General features: G+C 37.7%; 1 protein-coding gene across 2 annotated transcripts; it reads left to right on the forward strand.

Annotated features, from left to right (window-relative positions):
* Positions 1-2,617: 2,617 nt before the first annotated feature.
* On the forward strand, positions 2,618-16,784 carry LOC143852872 (Protein kinase superfamily protein). 2 transcript variants are annotated; one of them, XM_077362510.1, is made up of 8 exons: positions 2,618-2,857; positions 3,302-3,757; positions 4,002-4,376; positions 12,716-12,931; positions 14,470-14,841; positions 14,934-15,177; positions 15,256-15,403; positions 16,134-16,784. In XM_077362510.1, exons 1-8 carry the CDS (start codon positions 2,836-2,838, stop codon positions 16,506-16,508), a joined length of 2,208 nt encoding a protein of 735 aa, XP_077218625.1. In that variant the 5' UTR covers positions 2,618-2,835; the 3' UTR covers positions 16,509-16,784. The 2 variants fall into 2 exon arrangements, with proteins under 2 accessions (XP_077218625.1, XP_077218626.1); XM_077362511.1 differs by having other exon boundaries at positions 2,618-2,851.
* The last annotated feature ends 1,809 nt before the right edge of the window (positions 16,785-18,593 follow it).

Consider the following 18,593-nt stretch of genomic DNA (forward strand, 5'->3'; position numbering starts at 1 on the left):
ATGTCTAGGACAAAATAAAATAAAATACCAAACATGTGATTATGTGATGACACGAACATTATTTATTGACTGAAAAATGATTTAATTTATTACTATGCTATTAAACAAAACTATGATTATAAATATAGAAACTTTGCTCCCATATTACCATTTTGATTACAATCTTCACTTATTTGAATATGTCTAAAAGTTTTTTGCATATATTCTTATGGGATTTGCTAGGGAGCATCGCAGAAGGCATTTCGCATGTAGTCTATCGCATGTCAGACCAGCCACCTCATGAATGATGACAAAATCTGCTGAAAAGTGAGCCTCTGTGGCTGGTCTAACAAGCGGCAGACCATCTGTGAAATGCCTCCTACGATAGTCCCTAGCAAATCCCTAATCTTATATATGGAGATGGGTTTTGGGGGATTTGCTAGGCAATTTCACAGAAAAAGCCGTTTCGAGTCTCACGTGGGCAGGAGAGACCAACCTCACAGGCTCCCTTTTTAGCAGATTTTGTATTATTCATTTAGTTCATCTGCGGTGGTCGTTCTCTCCTGCAAAAGTGTGCGGGGAAATGGCTTTCCGTGAAATTGCATAGCAAATCCCATGGTTTTGATATGATTATTTATAAATAATACTGTAACCATTTTTTTGCAGATGAATAGAATTAAAATAATCTTAGGTGGAAATGGTTTTTATATGATTATTTACAAATAATATCATAGCCTTTTTTGTAAATGAAAAGGAATTAAAATGATCTTATTCAAAATTAATAACTAATTTCAGAGGAAAGTGGAGAAATACAATATTCAATTGGAAGAATTAGGGCAAGTAGAAGGTGTTTACAAATGCTAATTTGATAGCTCCGAATGGTTTCCATGGATCTTCTTATGTGTCGATATCAATTGACGGTTTCAAAAGTATTTTGTCATTGTCATAGCAGATGGATCATGTCATGTTCCAAGTGTATGATGCTGACTGGGCGATGGTTCTTTTTCTAGTTTGCCATGTGTCATTGTCGATCATATGTGATCTTGCCACTCCTCGCCCCCCTCCTCCTCGCGCGCCAAAAAGAAAGAAAGGAAAGAAAAAGGTTTTTGTTACGAAGATTATATTTAAGCTAATGATATCGGCACTACCATGTTTTAATAATTGCACAAACCCAGCTTGTCTTTTCTTTTCCAATTGGCAGGTGAGAGCTTTCTGGGAACTATAATAACAACTGGCAACTGTTTAAATAATAAAAGGCAAAATGAGTTAGTGCAACTATCAAAACATGGTAGTACCCTATATTTATTTCCTTTTTTTAAATTACAATTTTCTTGTTTTTGTTATCATTTTAAGCTGAGTGTAATTATCATGAACGAAATTACCATGTTTAACTCATATTTTCATGTAAAATGTCTTGGTGCGGAATGAAGAACGGAGAATATTACATTTTTGGTACCATAAAACTCACAATTTTGTTAATATCTATTTGAGGAATGATAGATACAAGGGAGCCCTTGCATAAAGAGCCAAAAAAGGGCTCTTCATTGGATCCACGTCATCAAATTTAACTGATTTTACTTTTTCAACCAATTTTAAAGGGAAATGATATCTGCTCCAAGGTGTTTCGATAAACAAGCGCTCTACTTGTTTGTCGTGTAGTATTTTAAGGGATTTCAGAAAATATTACAGTTCTCAAAAAGCTCTTTAAACCATTTAAATACTACACGACAAACAAGTGGAGCGCTTGTTTATCGAAACACCTTGGAGCAGATATCATTTCCCATTTTAAATTATAACTGAAAATGACTTGGATCCCATGAGGAGCCCTTTTGCGGCTCTTTATGCAAAGGCTCCCTTGTGTCTATCATTGCTCTATTTACTCATCTCACCATCTGATTGGGAGTCATAAAAGAGTAAGTGTAGATGATAAATTTCTCAATTAATATTTAAGCCATACTAAAACGTATTTAATTCTCATTTACAATTTTCCATAAAAACCATAGAGGAATGTTATTATAAGAAGTCTTACTGTGAGACAAGCATCAGAGTCTTAGTCCAGGCCCACACTATAAGGAGTGATTTTCACTTTATGAGACTAAGTCGAAGGCCCACAGGAAAAAAAAAAAAAATTACAAATGATGATGCTGACATGGCAGCAATCGTGCGTCTCATAAACTTCTGATAGTAAGAGCATCTCATAGAATCATTCCCCTACATAACGTTATACTCTTTTCATCCGGTTCACAGACACAGTAACGATGATGGGGGATCCGTTTTTACCGTTAGATGATACTTTTCCGTCAGACGCGTACGTTAGACAGAGAAATACAAGCGGACAATGATAAATTCAGACCCACTGTAGGATAATTCGCGTCCAAAGTCTGCCACATAGTCACATACCCTCGTTATCCGGGGGAGCGAATTATCCTACAAGGGGTGAGAATTTATTATAGGCAATCGTACATTAGAGACATCAAATCTAAGCTTCCGATTTAGCTTTCTTCATTTTCCCGACCGACACGGGTCCGAACCAAACCTATTGAGATTAAAACGGAAAAATAGGGCAAATCAAAACCTCGAAAAATCGAGCCATTTTTTGTCATTTGGAAAACGCCCTAAATGGACTGTAAAACTCCGATTTTTCGCCGATTTGGGAATTTCGGATCTCCGAAACAGCTGTTCCGAACTCCGTTTCGGTTCTTCTATTCGCACTCACTCATGGCTACTTTTTTTAGCCTCATATATTGAATTTATTTTGCTTTTCTTCTTCTTTTTTCCCCTGCTGTTTTTGGCTTTTTTGAAGAACTCGTTAGAACTACATCAGATCTGAAATTTTCGAGTATTAAAGCGTCGGCAATGTTGATTTCTGAAGGTCTAGGTATTTTTCGAGCTCCATTAGTGGTTTTATTGTATGTAATTTTAAGTACTTTTTCTGTTTTTTTGGGTTTTGATTTTGATTTTGGTTGTATTGGAGTGTTTCTGAGCTGAGTTTGGGAAATGCAGAACATATGTTTGTTACTTTCAATCCATATGCTGAATCTGCTGGATTTGTTGAGCTGATTTAGATAGGGTTTCAGATTTTTATTTTTATTTTCTCTTCTATGTTTCATATTTTAGGGTTTCTGATTTGAATCCCAACCATTGATAATGATAGTTTTGGAATTTTTATATTTCTTCCGCTTTTTAGATCTCACACTGTATTATTGTCTACAATTTACTTAAATTACAGAAACCTATGATTTTTTCTTGTTGTTGATGTTACTAAAACCTGATTTCTTATGTTTCTAGATATTGAATTTTGTCCAAAATTCTGAATTTTCAGGCGTATTGGGGAAGGTCCCAATCCAAAGGTTATTGCTGGTGTTATATTATGTGGTGTTTATTGTTGAGGCTAAATTATCACACTATAAGTCAGTGCCTTCAGTCGCTCCAGCTTTGGGTCCGGCTGGGGGATGGAGTGATGCTCATTCTGGAATCACGCCCGCTAGTATGATTCATCCCCTGCCAGTGATTCTTCCACTGGTTGGTAGAGCACATAGGAAGCATGTTCCTTTAATTAATGCGCCTTCGCCCAGGCTAGGACCGGCCCATCCTCCGAACTATGGCCCGTTAACGACCTCTGGCCATCCCTCTCCACATTCCCCAAGGTTATCGAACCCGTCAATGCAGAGAACCCAAACTCCTGGCCCAAGTTCTGCCCTTGTCCCTCCCCACTCAGTGGAACCTGCTGCGACTCCTCTCGGTTTAGCCCAACCACCATTGGCTCCTAACGTCTCTGGTAAGTTCTCTCTCTCTCCCTCCCTCGCTCTCTATCTCTCCTAACTTTATTGAATGAGCTTAAAAGTTTTGCTAAAAATTGTGCCTTTTGTAAGGTATCGTGTCAAGAGTACCAAGGGAGTGGATGCTCAGATATCATCCTAACTTATTTGGACACGAGGCTTTGAGACCATTTTTTCTTACTATTTTTTTTTCGTAGTTTTCCTCGGCTGTAATTATTTGCATCTGTTTCTTTATGTGGGCAGACTGTTGTGAGCCAGGCATGGTGCTGAGACAAGGTAGTCGAGTTTGCCATTGTGTGTATCCTATACAGCTTGAGCTTCTCCTTTTCAACGTTACACTTGGTTCAAATTGGAGTTCTAAATTTCCAGAAGAATTAGCTTCTCAGCTTGGTTTGCTAGTTACCCAGTTTGAGATCACCAACTTTTATGTGGTTGGTGTGTCGGGGTTGAATATTACTATGGATATTGCTCCGCATACAGGGATTAGTTTTCCTGCCAGTGAGGTGTACAGAATGAATTCGTCCCTTGCTAAGCATGAGGTTCATCTTGACTCTTCATTAGTTGGTGACTACAGACTTCTTAATTTAACCTGGTTTAAGCCACCAGCTCCTGCTCCTGGTATTTCTGACTTCCCATCTTATAGAATTGATAAAATCTAATTTCTTCGTATTGTAGCATGGTTTATTGTCTGACAGTCACAAACTATGCTAGGCAGATGGTAATTAATGCTTTTGTACAATGTTTCTGCTTGTGGCTATCAATATGGTCAGATTTTAATATTACTAGTTGTGTAAACCCAGATACAATTTACCAAGTTGACACTTGTGATTTTTTATGTATCTTAGTATCTATTTTAGGAAAAATGCAGTTACTGTTATTCTTATTATACCTTCTTCTCAATGGCATTGGTATGGTCCACAAAGCTTTCTATGTATGTATTTGTATCCCTAAGCAATGTGATTCTGATTTATTAAATGACTGAATGAATTATTGAAAGAAAGCCATCACTATAACTTGCTTTCTTATTCCCAATAGCCTAACTTTCAAAGAGCATACATTCGTCATAGCCACGAATCCTGTTGGAAGTTTTAAGGTCAATCATTTTCCGCATGAAATCACCTTGAATGTTAGTAATCCACTTGCGGTGTTGACCTAGTCCTTGTGTTGCCAAGTATAATTAGTCTATTTGCAGTGGATAGGGACATCAAGAATGTGATCAATTGATGATTACTTGGGTGGTGCGGAATATCTGACATTAGTCCTTGTTTGGTGATGCTATGCTCGTAGATCTCTTGCTGCATTGTAATATGTGTTTCATATCACATGTGCTAGTAGTTGCACTACTTACCTAGAGGTACATGATAAATCCATGTCCCTGTTATCATGCTAGAGGTCAATCCCATATGTGACTCGTCTCCTCTCAGTAGTGATTACCCAACAGTGTTATGAGGGTAACAACTAATGTCACGACTTTGGCATGTTATCCTATCAATATGGTTAATTTGATGAATCAATGAAGATAAGAAGGGGATACGAGTGATTCCCTAAGGAGTCAAATCTCAATTGATTCATCATATCAAAAGTCAAGTTACAAGTCACTTCTAGGCGGGTTAGTTAGAATGACAACAATGCCCATAATACTAAAATTCAACCACTTCAAATACCACCCCCTTTATTCAAGCTATTATGTCCCTTGGGTCATGTAAAGCCTGTTCACAAGATAATGGTGATAGTCAGCAGTGAATCCTTTGGTGAGGACATCTGCAATTTGTTCCTGACTTGTAGCATACAGTGAATAGATTTATTTGTTTTCATCCTTTTCACAAATGAAGTGGTAGTCAATCTTAACATGCTTGGTCCTGACATAAAAATAGGATTATGTGATAGCTTGACGGTGCTTTGGTTGTCACAATACAATATGAGCAGCTGACCTTAAATGAAGTTGAGGTGTCTTAGCCTTGTAAGTTCAGTTGGAGTCACAGCCATGTCTCTATACTTAGCTTCTACACTTGACCTGGCCATTGTCTTCTGTTTCTTTCTGCTCAAAGAGATCACACAATTATTCATCACTATGCAATATCCTGTGAGTCCTATGTCTGCGTGTGTAATAATCCCGAGGTCATAAATTTCGGTTTCAGTTTCGGTCACCACGGAAATATAAATGTTTCGGTTTCAGTTGGAAACATATGCAAATGATAGAATTATAACATGAAATTTCAGGAAATGCTAGAATAAGGACAAATATATACTTAAAAACGATCATATAAGTAAGACAGTCATCCACAATGGTTTAATAACATCGAACATCTAGTGACATGTATGCCGCACATGTTTGATAATTCAGTATAGACCACATTTCAGTCACATGTAATCCACATAAATGTGTATACATATTACACACACAGCATTTCACTTGTAATTTATATAAATAAAATATGTAATGCATATTGATATGGCATATCACTAATGCACTTACGATTTTGGTTTTGGCATGTATTTCAGTTTCAGTTTCGTTTCGGTGGGGATGGAAATAGAAACATTTCGGTCGTTTCGTGTCGGTTTGCATGGAATTTAAAACCATGATGATCCCAACCCAACCACACACTTTGTCCCCTTGTCTTAAGAATCTCTATAGAACAATCTATGATCACAAACCCTCTCAGATACCTTAGAGTACACAGGATCATGTAAGTGCTAATACATAGCATCATGTAAATAATTGAAAACTTGGTTTATCATGATGCCTGGCATGACAAGGGTAAGTTATCGAAGAGCTCCTACCATGCCTCAATGAGAGTGTGGACCTTTGATTTTTTGCCTTCCTTCTCACTGTAAGTTGAGAGATCCAAGTATCTATCTTGGATTTCTCAACTTCTACTCTTAGGAACTAACAGAGATGTCCCAAATCCTTTATATCAAATGTTCGACAGAGATGTCCCAAATCCATCATACCAAATGTTTCTACTATCTTTTAGAGTCTCTGAATGTCACACTATTATGCCCTATACTGATAATGCCGTCGACATATACTAAGTCCTAGGCGTGTTAATGGCCCCAGACGGTCAGTTGGATCCTTCAAATCCAAAGTAGGCAAGGATCCAAGGACATGTTTCGGATCGGATCAAGACATTCAAAGAAAATCCGTTAGACATTCACAATTTGAAGTTGTTTTACAAATATACCCTCAAAATGTATGTGATAGCAAGGTTTTAAATTTCGACCGAAATCGTGGATGACGAAATTGAAATTGGGTAAAGTCGAGATTTCGTTTTCCTGAAATTTCGGTCCGAAATTTAAGGGATTTCATCCAAAAATCTGATTTTTGATAATTATTTAATATTATTCCGAAATTTCAGCCGAAATTACTGAAATTTCGATGGAAATAAGTTGGGAGAAAAAATAGCCATTTATTGGATTTCGTCTAATTTCACCCTAAAATTCGAAATTTCGGCTTTGGTGAGGACCGAAACGCATTCCGAAACCGAAATTTAAAACCTTCTTTGATAGTATGCATCATGTGATGGGTATTTCCGTAAAACTAAACCCATATAAGTTTCACATTTTGGGATTCACTTTCCAAATTCATGTAAAACTAAACCCGTGTAAGTTTCACATTCACGAACACAGGATCGATTAAATCATATTTGTTTCCTCAAGATTGAATAGGCTTGGTCTGTTTGGTTTTACACCAACTCACACATCTTTTTTGGTTTTGTTTGGATTGCAGAAATCGCTTCTAGTTTTTCAAAGTTATATCTGTCTTTTGGATTGTTTCAAGTCACTGATTTTGTTTGGATTGCAGAAATCGCTTCTGGTTTTTCAAAGTTCTATTTGTCTTCTGGATTGTTTCAAGTTACTGGTTTTGCTTGGATTGCAGAAATTGTTTGGAGTTCACATTCTGATCCATTTAGGCCCCATTTTTTTTTAAATGGCCATTTAGGCCCAGTTTTGATTGCAAAAAATGTTTGGAAAGGAAAAACTTTTGCACAATTTCTTGTTTTTTCATTATTTGATTACAAATGAAAACAGTAACTCGAACCACTGCAGTTCAAGTTTCACTCAGAGGGACCTTCAATTTATAGTGACATCTCTCTAAATTAGCACACACTTCTTTGTATTTTATTTGTCTATTTCTGTTCAGTGTTGTTTTCCATAAACCCACGAGTTTTTCTTTTGGTTTTCTTCAAATATTGGTTTTCTTGAACCTTCAAAAAAGTTGCATTTTCACATACCCAACTTCTTTCCTTGTAATGATATTTCATCCCATATCTGTTCACAGAAACAGAGATGTTTAATTGCTTCCACTGACAGTTGTTTAGGAAAAACATATGATTTTTTTTCATGAGTTGTGGAAATTAGGTGTTTCTTTTCGGTGCCCGTATTTCTTTCAATTTAATCTTATTTTTAGTTAGTTGTTTTAGTGAATGTGCAGTTTAAATGACAACATAATATCAAATAATTTGATTCCCCTGTGATTTTATCTTTAATTTTCCTGGTTGCATTATATTCTTGTATGCAATTTTGTTAGTTTTATTGTTTACAAGCATTATTTTACTTATTTAGAAGTTTAGATTAGTCATAGATAAATGATTAATTTATTTGAATAAAATGCTATTCACACACTTATGGTGGACCTGAATATTCCAACTTCTTTTAAAATTTTAACTGTGTACAATGTAAGTAGGACCCATGGTTTTAAATTTCGGTTTCAATATGCATTTCGTTCCCCTGCGAAACCGAAATTTCGAGCAAAATTTCGAAATTTCGAGCGAAATCCGACGGAGTATTAAAAAGAATATTCCGTCTGTTACGTAATTTCGGGATAACTATAAAAAATTAAAAAATCTAAAAGGTTGGTCGAAATCCCTAAATTTTCGCACGAAATTTCGGAAATAACGAAATTTCGATCGAAATTTCCCATGAAATAAAACAACGTTTCGGGTATGTGCAATTTCGGTTTCGGTCTCCACCGAAACCCGAAATTTCGGATTTTGGTCGAAATTTAAAACCATGGTAGGACCTACTAGGACTCTCCGATGGATGGTCCGATTTGAAATGGATCATGACTGTGACCCGGGAAGTAGGATCCAAAGAACACTTCTTCTTTTTTTTGAATGGTTCCAAAGAACACTTTTAATCCTATCCGACCGATAAGGAATTTTAATGGACCGTGACTAGGACGTAGTCGGATCTGATCTGAAGTGGATCCGTTCAACACCCCTACTAGGACCAAAAGGTCCAAAACCATGCTCGAGTTTACTTAATGAATATACTAATTTCAGACATACTTGTTCTATACCCAATGCTTATGAATTATGAGAGCTTGATGAATGTTATGAAACCATACCCTGGGAGTCTGATTTAGCCCATAGATTTTCTTTTTGAGCCTGCGCATATAGCTGCTTTTTTTTTTTTTTTTGGCAACTTTGAGGCCTTCTGGTTTTCCATGGAAACTTCCTCCTTGATTGACCCGTGAAGAAAAGTGATCTTCACATACATTCGAATAATCCACCTAAATATATTGGCCAAATCCAAGATGAACCTCACAACAGTTCTCTTAACTACTGGACTGAAAGTCTCATCGTAGACAAGTCATTTCTGATTATACCCGACTAATCTGGCCTTGTGTCTATCGATTGTCCCATCAAGTTTCTGTATGAGTGTGTATACCCATTTGTATCCTGCTACATTTTTGTTTGTTGATCTATCTACTATCTCACGTGTATCCTCTGTGTAAAGAACTCAAATTTCTTCATGCATCGCTTCTAACTGCCTATCATCGGAGAATGCCTTAGTGAATGCCATAGGATCAACATCTTTGAGTACTTGAGTTGCCAGCACTTTGTCTTATTGTGATAGGCAAAACGCCTTTCATATGATGAGCTATCTTGTGTCATCTATACAAGGACTAGATGTCATAGTGGATGTGATTGCTTCAGCATCTCGAAGATGAGTACTCTCCCCCTTAATCTCCCGATCAATAATCAAGTGGATCATAAAAGCGAAACTCATCAAACAACACATGGAGTGATTAAAATCTTCATGGTAGAGAGCGAATAACATATGTACCCTTTATAGTGATCATTGTAGCCTACAAAAATATAAGTTACACTTGGAAACCATCACATACGAAAGACAACCATCTATAATGGCTGAACAACAACAAACACCTAGTGATATATGATAATTCAACACATACCACATTTCACATTAGGGGTACAAATTGGGCCGGTTCAGGTTGAGCTTTTGCTAAAAAAAGAATTAGAGCCTTATCATGATCATTATAAGCCAGAGCCTTATGATGGTGAGTAAGACTGATGATAGTGGATTTATCAATTTCCTCCTTGAGATCTTCAACATTCCTTCCTGGCTTTTCCTCCACAAGGTAAATCGACAATAGGAAGGATCCGATCTAACCTTTTCAACACATCTTGGAGAATTTTCTACGATCTGTCAATCCTTATCATGTGGGTCAATAGAAGCTTGCTTTGGTGATATCTCCAATTCTTTTATACTCTTCTGAATTGAACATGCTCCAGACCAATTTGATGCAAGTAAACAGCTATTAATCAACAATAAGGTAGAAAACTTGCTAGAGTATTGAACAGTCATCAAAGTACACCAATCATATCACATAAAACTGGACTCAAGAGATCAAAAGACAATAAGTTTGATCTTAACATTATTGAAATAGGGTAAAACACAAAGCCCAATGAGCCAAAATACCTAAATCGTAGTTTTACCCTTAGTTGTAAATATCGGTCCGGTGACCATTTCGTTTTGGTCACCAAGACGGAATATTTTGGCCATTCTGGACATTTTGTTCGGATTTCGTTCCGGAAAAAAAAAATCGTCCAGATTCCGGTAAATTTCGCCCAAAATTTCGTCATTCTGGACATTTCGTCCAGATTCCGGAAATTTTCGTCCCAAATTTCGGCCATTCTGGACATTTCGTCCAGATTCCGGTAAATTTCGTCTCATATTTCCGGAATTGGACAAAATCCAAAACGAAACGATTTTTTTTTGTTCCGGTTTTCGAACGATACATTTCAGGAATTTTGTCAGTAACAGCCTTTTCCCATAGGGAGATAGAAAATCACTCCCAAATCATCCTTTGGAAAGGAGAACAACTATTCCCACTGACCCCAGGAGCGGAATCCTTTTCAAGAGAAGATTACCATACCAGTAGTATATATATTTAATTTCATCCCTTAGGTCAACCTAAGTAAAGCTTAATTTTTATATTAGAGCATTAAAAAAAAAGGAATCCTGTTTTACATGTTACTGCCCAAAACACAGACCTCAACCTATAATTGGAAACTTCCCAGAAGGACTAAAATCTCAGTAAATTAAATTTTTTAGTTTCCCTATACTTTAAACCCATCTCAAGTTTCCGAATAAAAACCAATTAGACCTATTTTAGATCTTATAAGCTTTCCAAATTGGAAAGATTCCAATATCTGCCCCAAATATACCACTCACCTTTTCCCTCACAGCCATACTTACACTTTACCCAAAATAAAATAAAAATCATTAAAAATCATCATGCCATAATTACCAAGCTCGCCAATTTTTTGCGACAAACATAGCCCTGAGTGCCCACTATTGATGTGCATGGTGTTTAGGTCTTATTTGGGCCTAGTTTTGGATCTCAATCAGCCCCCTTCCTAACAGTATTCCCTAGTGAGTCCAGCTTTTCTCCACGCTGGATCAAATCGGTCCGACAAATGAATTGTAATGATCCAACTCTGGTTTGACAATTGGGATTGAATTTTCTGGACCACTGAAGTAGGCATTTCCTTTCAATAGGCTCAATGGTGAGGTTCGTAGTCATTTTATCAACCCAAGCAAAGTCAGTTAAGGGCACTAGATTCTCCTCCGCAAATTTTGCGAATCATCCAAATGACGAACTCCATGACAATTAGGTCCTCTTTTCATGTCGTTGTCAAGTTCGTTCAGTCACCCTCAAGTTGTAGATGACATACACTGACCCAATTTTACCAGAGGGTTAGAGAAAAAAATGAGAGAGGTTCAAAGCAGTCGTGCACAATAAACAGTGCAACATAAGTACTGACCCAATACCAAAGGGTTAGAGGACAAAATGATAGAGGTTCAAAGCAGTGGTGCAAAACAAACAGTCTAACATAAGTCTAACATAAGGTAATAAGTTAATAATACCATTTCAAAAACATAAGTTAATAATAATGTTGAACATTTCTGTTAAAAATATTATTATTGTTATTATTATTATTTCAAACATTTAACTTGCACAATCTCCACAAGCCTTTTTTTTTTTTTTTTGACTTGCACAATCTCCACAATCTCCACAAGCCTTGATCAATCTGTATCCCGTCATTTGTAAATCTTTGATTTTCTTATTCACATTCTCAAGAACATTTTATGTATTCCATTATTCTCAATGATACATGTCTTCAGGGGTGGCTTCTGACACAAGTTTGATTCTTATCATGTGATTCTCTACTATCCCTAGGAGAGGAGGGTCCAAGATAAACATTCTAACACAAGTTCCTAAAGAATAATATTGCACCTTTCTGTTCTAAATAGTAATAACACTAACAATAATATGCTATTGATATTGGCACTACTATGTTTTGATCATTGCACCAACTCATCTTGTCTTTTGTTATTCAATGAGCTGTCAAAGGTTGTTACAATTCCCAAAAGGCTCTGGAAAGCCAATTGAAAAGAAGATAATACAAGTTCAGTTAGTGCAATTATCAAAACATGGTAGCGCCAGCATCAATTATATTGTTCCTTGTTTGTTCTTCTTAAAAACATCTTTCCCATTTCATTGGGTTCGAGCATTCTTGTATGTGTATTCCACATCCTTTGTTATTAGCATACTTATTCTGCATATATTTGTGTGCATTTAAGTTTACTTCTTGACTCTTATATTAAAATTAATGGTGCTTTTATAACTTTGCTTCTTATTACAGCTCCAGCCTTGGGCTTATCACCATCTACAGCTGCACAGCCTCGTGCACCCTCTATAACTGCACCATCCAGTGCTTCTGATGGAGGGAAGCAACCAAGTTTGATTCTTATCCTTGGTATAGGTGCTGGAATTCTGATTATCATATTTATATCTATACTAATTATCTATTCATGCACACATAGTCAAGGAAAGACGAAAGCACCGGCCAAAGAAACTGGTATGTGTTTCTTCTGCAATTTGGCCATATCCAACAATGTCAATCTATTGAGATCTATAGTCTTGCATTGGGTTTGGATATTTTGCTCAAGGTGTCTTTTATAATGTCTCTCAAGTAAGCTTCGAGTTGTTTGAAGCAACACAGGCGAACCTTTTTATGATAAATTTAGCAATATCCTTAGAAGATTTCATAAATCATAGGACCTGTTAGAGTAAAAGAAAGAAGAGTCTTGTAGAAAATCAGCCAAGATGTAGAATGAAGGGCAGAGAAGAGGAGAAGGAAAGAAAGAAGAAAGCAAGAAGTTGTAGGGTTTGGTAATGGATTGAAGGAGACACCCTCAACATTACCAGATGGCTGAAGGATGTGAACCCTTCTCCCTGGAAGTTCCATCCTTTCTTTTTGGAAAGGCAAGATATCATTAATGGATTGTGCAAATGCAATATTACTCATTCAAAACAAACAGTCTAGCGGACAGGTTAGCAAAAGTTTTGGTAACACATTGAAAATTTGGCATAGTATGCCTTAGATGTAGCCTTGCTCTGTCCAAGCCCAGTTCTCCTTTTGTTTGTGGCAGCATTTTTGGGTTGCTCTGTCTTTCCCCTTGCATCCTTTTGTTGTTGTATGGCTTATTCATTTTTCTTTTTTATAATATAGTATTTACTTGCTCGGAAAACAAATGTTGTAGGGTTTGGTAGACAAACCACTAACACAGAGAAAATTTGGCACAGGAAGCCTTGCACTACCCAAGCCCACTTATCTTTTTGGCTGTGGCAGCATTTTTGGGTTGCTCTATCTTGCCCTACGCATCTTTTTGTTGTTGTATAGCTTAGTGTCAAACAAACCATTGATCTTGTAGTCACCTTTGAAGATTTGTGTTGGACAAGCATGCGTGTGTTGCTCATAAGTGGTCATGACACCGCTATATTTTCTGAAGAACATTCAACGAACGCAACACTTGGCCTTGTTTTACAAACCACAGCTGCTTGTGACAGTGAGTATGGTTCTATACCTTACATAGCATACATTTACTGTAAAAACTAGTCTTAGAAATAGCTATGACACTCAGTTTGAAAATTTTCAACATAGCTAATAATGGTATATAAGAATGGAACAAATTCATTAAGTCAAGAAGATGCATTAAGCCCCACAAAGATTTTTAACATAGCATAATAATGGTATATTAGAATGGAACAAATTCATTAACTCAAGAAGATGCATTAAGCTCCATGAATGCTCGCAGAGTCATTCGAAATAGAAATGCATGTAGGTAGGCTATGATGCCTTATGCATGTGATACAAACATGACATGTAATAATAGGCATACATCTTTCCTTTAAAACTAGATAAGTTGCAATATAAACGTCATAAATGCTATAGTGATGCTATATGATTTTCGTGTCATACTAAAGAAATGAACTGAATATGTTTGAATTGAGTTGAGTTGAGCTGACTAAAGAAATGAACTGAATATGTTTGAGTGTGAGTTGAGTTGAGTTGACTAAAGAAATGAACTGAATATGTTTGAGTTCATTTTGCAGGAAAGCAGAGGGCTGTAGATGCAGTTTCAAGAGATGGATCTCTTCCTCACCCGACCAGTACAAGGTTTCTAGCATATGAAGAGCTCAAAGAAGCAACAAATAACTTTGAACCTGCAAGTATCCTTGGGGAGGGTGGATTCGGACGGGTCTACAAGGGTGTGTTAAGTGATGGCACACCTGTTGCTATAAAAAAGCTTACTAGTGGGGGGCATCAAGGGGATAAAGAATTCTTGGTTGAGGTTGAAATGCTGAGCAGGCTTCATCATCGCAATCTTGTGAAACTTGTGGGTTACTACAGTAACCGTGACTCTTCTCAGAACCTTCTCTGTTATGAGCTTGTTCCAAATGGAAGCTTAGAAGCCTGGCTCCATGGTATCTCACATTTCTGAATTACAGGGTTTTTCTGATATGAGCTTTTTCCTAGACTTCTTGTGCATGATTGGTAACAACCAATTTGTTTTCAGGTCCCTTGGGAGCAAATTGCCCTCTGGATTGGGACACCAGAATGAAAATTGCCCTTGATGCTGCTAGAGGGCTTGCTTACCTACACGAGGATTCTCAGCCATGTGTCATCCACAGAGATTTCAAGGCATCTAATATATTACTTGAGAACAATTTTAATGCTAAAGTTGCAGATTTTGGTCTGGCCAAACAAGCCCCTGAAGGCCGAACAAACTACCTATCAACGCGTGTCATGGGCACATTTGGGTAAATCTCTCTTTCTGATATTATATTCTTTTAATTTCCCCTTCTATTGAATGGTATAATATCTTGGTGGATTTTCAGGTATGTAGCCCCCGAATATGCCATGACTGGACATCTATTAGTAAAGAGTGATGTATACAGCTATGGGGTTGTTCTCCTTGAGTTGCTGACAGGAAGGAAACCCGTGGAAATGTCACAACCTTCAGGACAGGAGAACCTTGTAACCTGGGTTAGAACTTTCTCCCTTGTGTGTTATTTCCCTTATAATTTCAACCATTAAGCTTGGAGCTTGAGCCCTCACCTTACCACATACAAAGATGCTTGCGTACATTCATATGCACATGCATAAAACCATAGATAATGCATATATATATATATATATATATATATATATATATATATATATATACACACGCAAAATTGTTCTATATTACTTAAATATTACAGCACATGATACCTGAGCAAAAATTGGTTTACTGTACTTTCCCACTGTTTGAAAACCTTCCGAGTAAATCGTCGACTCACCTGAGTTGACTATCTTTTACCTTTGGCCGAGGTCTCGCCTGAATTTGAGTTTTGCCCGACAAAGTCAATCAAAACTCCTTTGATTTGCCCAAGTTCATGACAATTGACCGCCTCAGTCATTGCTCGCCTGAGTCGACTCCGTTTAACCTTGGTTGAATTCCATTCCGAGCCCAAGTGTTGAAAAATTGGTACTTCCCCATTCAGATGCTCATCTAACCTGGATCTCATATTTTTTTTCTGTTTTACCAACAATTATAGTTTTAATATGGCCTTCATTTCAGTATTCTCTTTCATGATTTGGGACTAGCTTGGTTGTGCAATCCAATTCGATTTCGGGTTCAACTTGTATGCAAACTTGCAATCTAGCCCTTAGTGTCTATATCTGTTACAAGTTGGAAATGGTCATCTTTCTGATTGGTTCCTAATGCTTCCAGGCCCGGCCCATTCTTAGAGACAAAGATCGGTTAGAAGAGCTCGCAGACCAAAAACTCGCAGGCAAATACCCAAAGGACGACTTTATACGTGTGTGCACGATTGCAGCCGCTTGTGTTGCCCCTGAGGCAAGCCAGCGACCCACAATGGGAGAAGTAGTTCAGTCCCTTAAAATGGTGCAACGTATAACAGAATACCAAGATTCCATGTTAGCAACTTCCACCCGTCCCAATCACAGACAGTCCTCGACAACATATGAATCCGATGGAACTTCATCGATGTTCTCTTCTGGCCCTTTTTCGGGTCTAAGTGCCTTCGATGCAGACAACATTTCTCGAACGGCAGTGTTCTCCGAAGATCTGCATGAAGGACGATGAGATTTTGATCATTCCAATACAAAGGAGGTTTTGCAGGTGTGGGAGGGTGTTTGGGCATCAAGGTTTGTAAGTGCAAAAGGTTTTGTTTTGGGATTCCTTTTGTTGTGGAGAATCACTTCAGTTTTCCACAGGCAGTGGTGATTCTCGGCATGATAACCTTGTATATTCCTTGTAGGTTTATTTGCTTGAATTGGCTTTAAAGGTTTTGTTTTTCTTTTATTCTCCATGCACTTTGTTCACAAAATTTAAGCTGATGAGGGTGTTTGCTGTGGTGAAGTTTTGATTTGAGTTGGGCTATGTGATTTCCTTCAGGTGAACTTTGTGAATGGAGTTTGGACAAAATTTTCTATGGCTGAGGCGCTGAGCCGGCCGTGCTCACACAGTTTGTTGCATCATACAGCGTTTGGATTGCCGGAATCAAGCCTATTTGATTCTGCCTAATTATGGCGTTCCGTTAAAAAATTAACAGAATAACCGAAGAAGGGGATGGAATTAGCACCACGGTGGAAATAAAGGGGGAAATGGTGGAATGTGTTTCCCGCCCTAATAGGTGGTATTCCAATGGGATTGGGCCTGTAGCTCAATGGTTAGACCTGGCAAATGGGTGGGCTGGGCTGGGTTTCACCAACCAGTACGGGTCCGGGTGGGCCGGACCGGCCGGGTCATAAATGACCCGGAATTTTACGGCTTACAATTTAGTGAACCCGGACCCCACTTCTACAGGCAGGGTGGACCTGCAGGTCACCCTTTTTTCTTTTTAGTTCCCACACAAAATCTATAATAGGATGATCCAAACTGTCCATGTGATGGGTCATAATATAAATAGGTTGTGCCCAAAAAATCATTTCCATACGATTATCCTAGCCCTCTGATCTATGGAGGAATTGCATATTATTATTTATGGAAACCTCTATAGATCGGAGGGCTAAGATCATCCTATGGAAATGATTTTTGGGGCACAACCAATTTACGTTGTGTTCCATCACATGGACAGTTTAGATCATCCTATGATGTGGTCCGTACAGTACTGTCTGAAAAATGTTGGACTATGAGGGTTTACTCCATATAAAATCTAGATCATTTGGGTTTTTACGGGAACCCACGGGTTCACCCGCCCCGGTTCAGTTTTGACGGGACCTGTATGGGCGGGGTCAAATTTCAACGGGTCACTAATTTAGTGACCAGGACCCGTAAATTACAGGCGGGCCCGGGTCACTTTTTTACAGTGGGGCCCAGTTCATAGAATGAATATACCATTAATTTGTTGGGCCACAAATTAGCCTGTACCCATTAATCATCCCCACAGGATGATCCTAACCCTCCAATCTACAGAGGTTGTGGATCATCCTATGGAGGATATTTATAGGGTGCACCCTATTTAAGCTGTGACACAGCAAATGAGCGGTTTGGATCATCCTATGAAGTGTGCCCCACTTTAAATTTTTGAAAAATACTGGGCTGCCCTCGCACACAACATATAAAATCTCCTATTTAATATAATATTGCGGGGTGAGTAGATGACTTCGTGAAGAAAGATATGTTGGGACTTTGTGTATTATTCAAAGACCCAATGGCAGATCTCAATATCTCTGTGGCTCTGCGTTTCCCACTTTTCCCCCCCCTAAGAAATAATTAAAAAATCAAAAATAGCAAGTACATTCCGTTTCATTAAATTCGAGTCCATTTTCATAAGAAACAAAGAACAAAATCTTCCAAACTCATAATCATTTCCGTGATAAAAATGTACCTTATAATATTCTAATTCCAAATGCCCACAGCCCACAGGCTCACTTTATGCATTAAATAAAGCTACTAATATTCCCACTACCATGTTCTGATAATGAGACAACTTACCTTGTCTTTTATCACATAATCAGCTGTCAAAAAGACAAAAGGACCGTTTGGATAAATGAATTTTATAATCCATGATTTTATAAGCTACTAATATTCCCACTACCATGGTACCCCTCATATGAATATTTAAAGACACTACGTATGATAAATCCATATTTAAAAAAGGAATGTCATGTGTGATTGTAAAGAGGGTATGGACCATGAAGGTCAATCAGGTGTGGGTCATATGAT

Source organism: Tasmannia lanceolata, unplaced genomic scaffold (genome assembly GCF_043159265.1).
Source record: "Tasmannia lanceolata isolate RefF3 unplaced genomic scaffold, GAP_Taslan_0.1 ptg000019l, whole genome shotgun sequence".
NCBI lineage: Eukaryota > Viridiplantae > Streptophyta > Magnoliopsida > Canellales > Winteraceae > Tasmannia > Tasmannia lanceolata.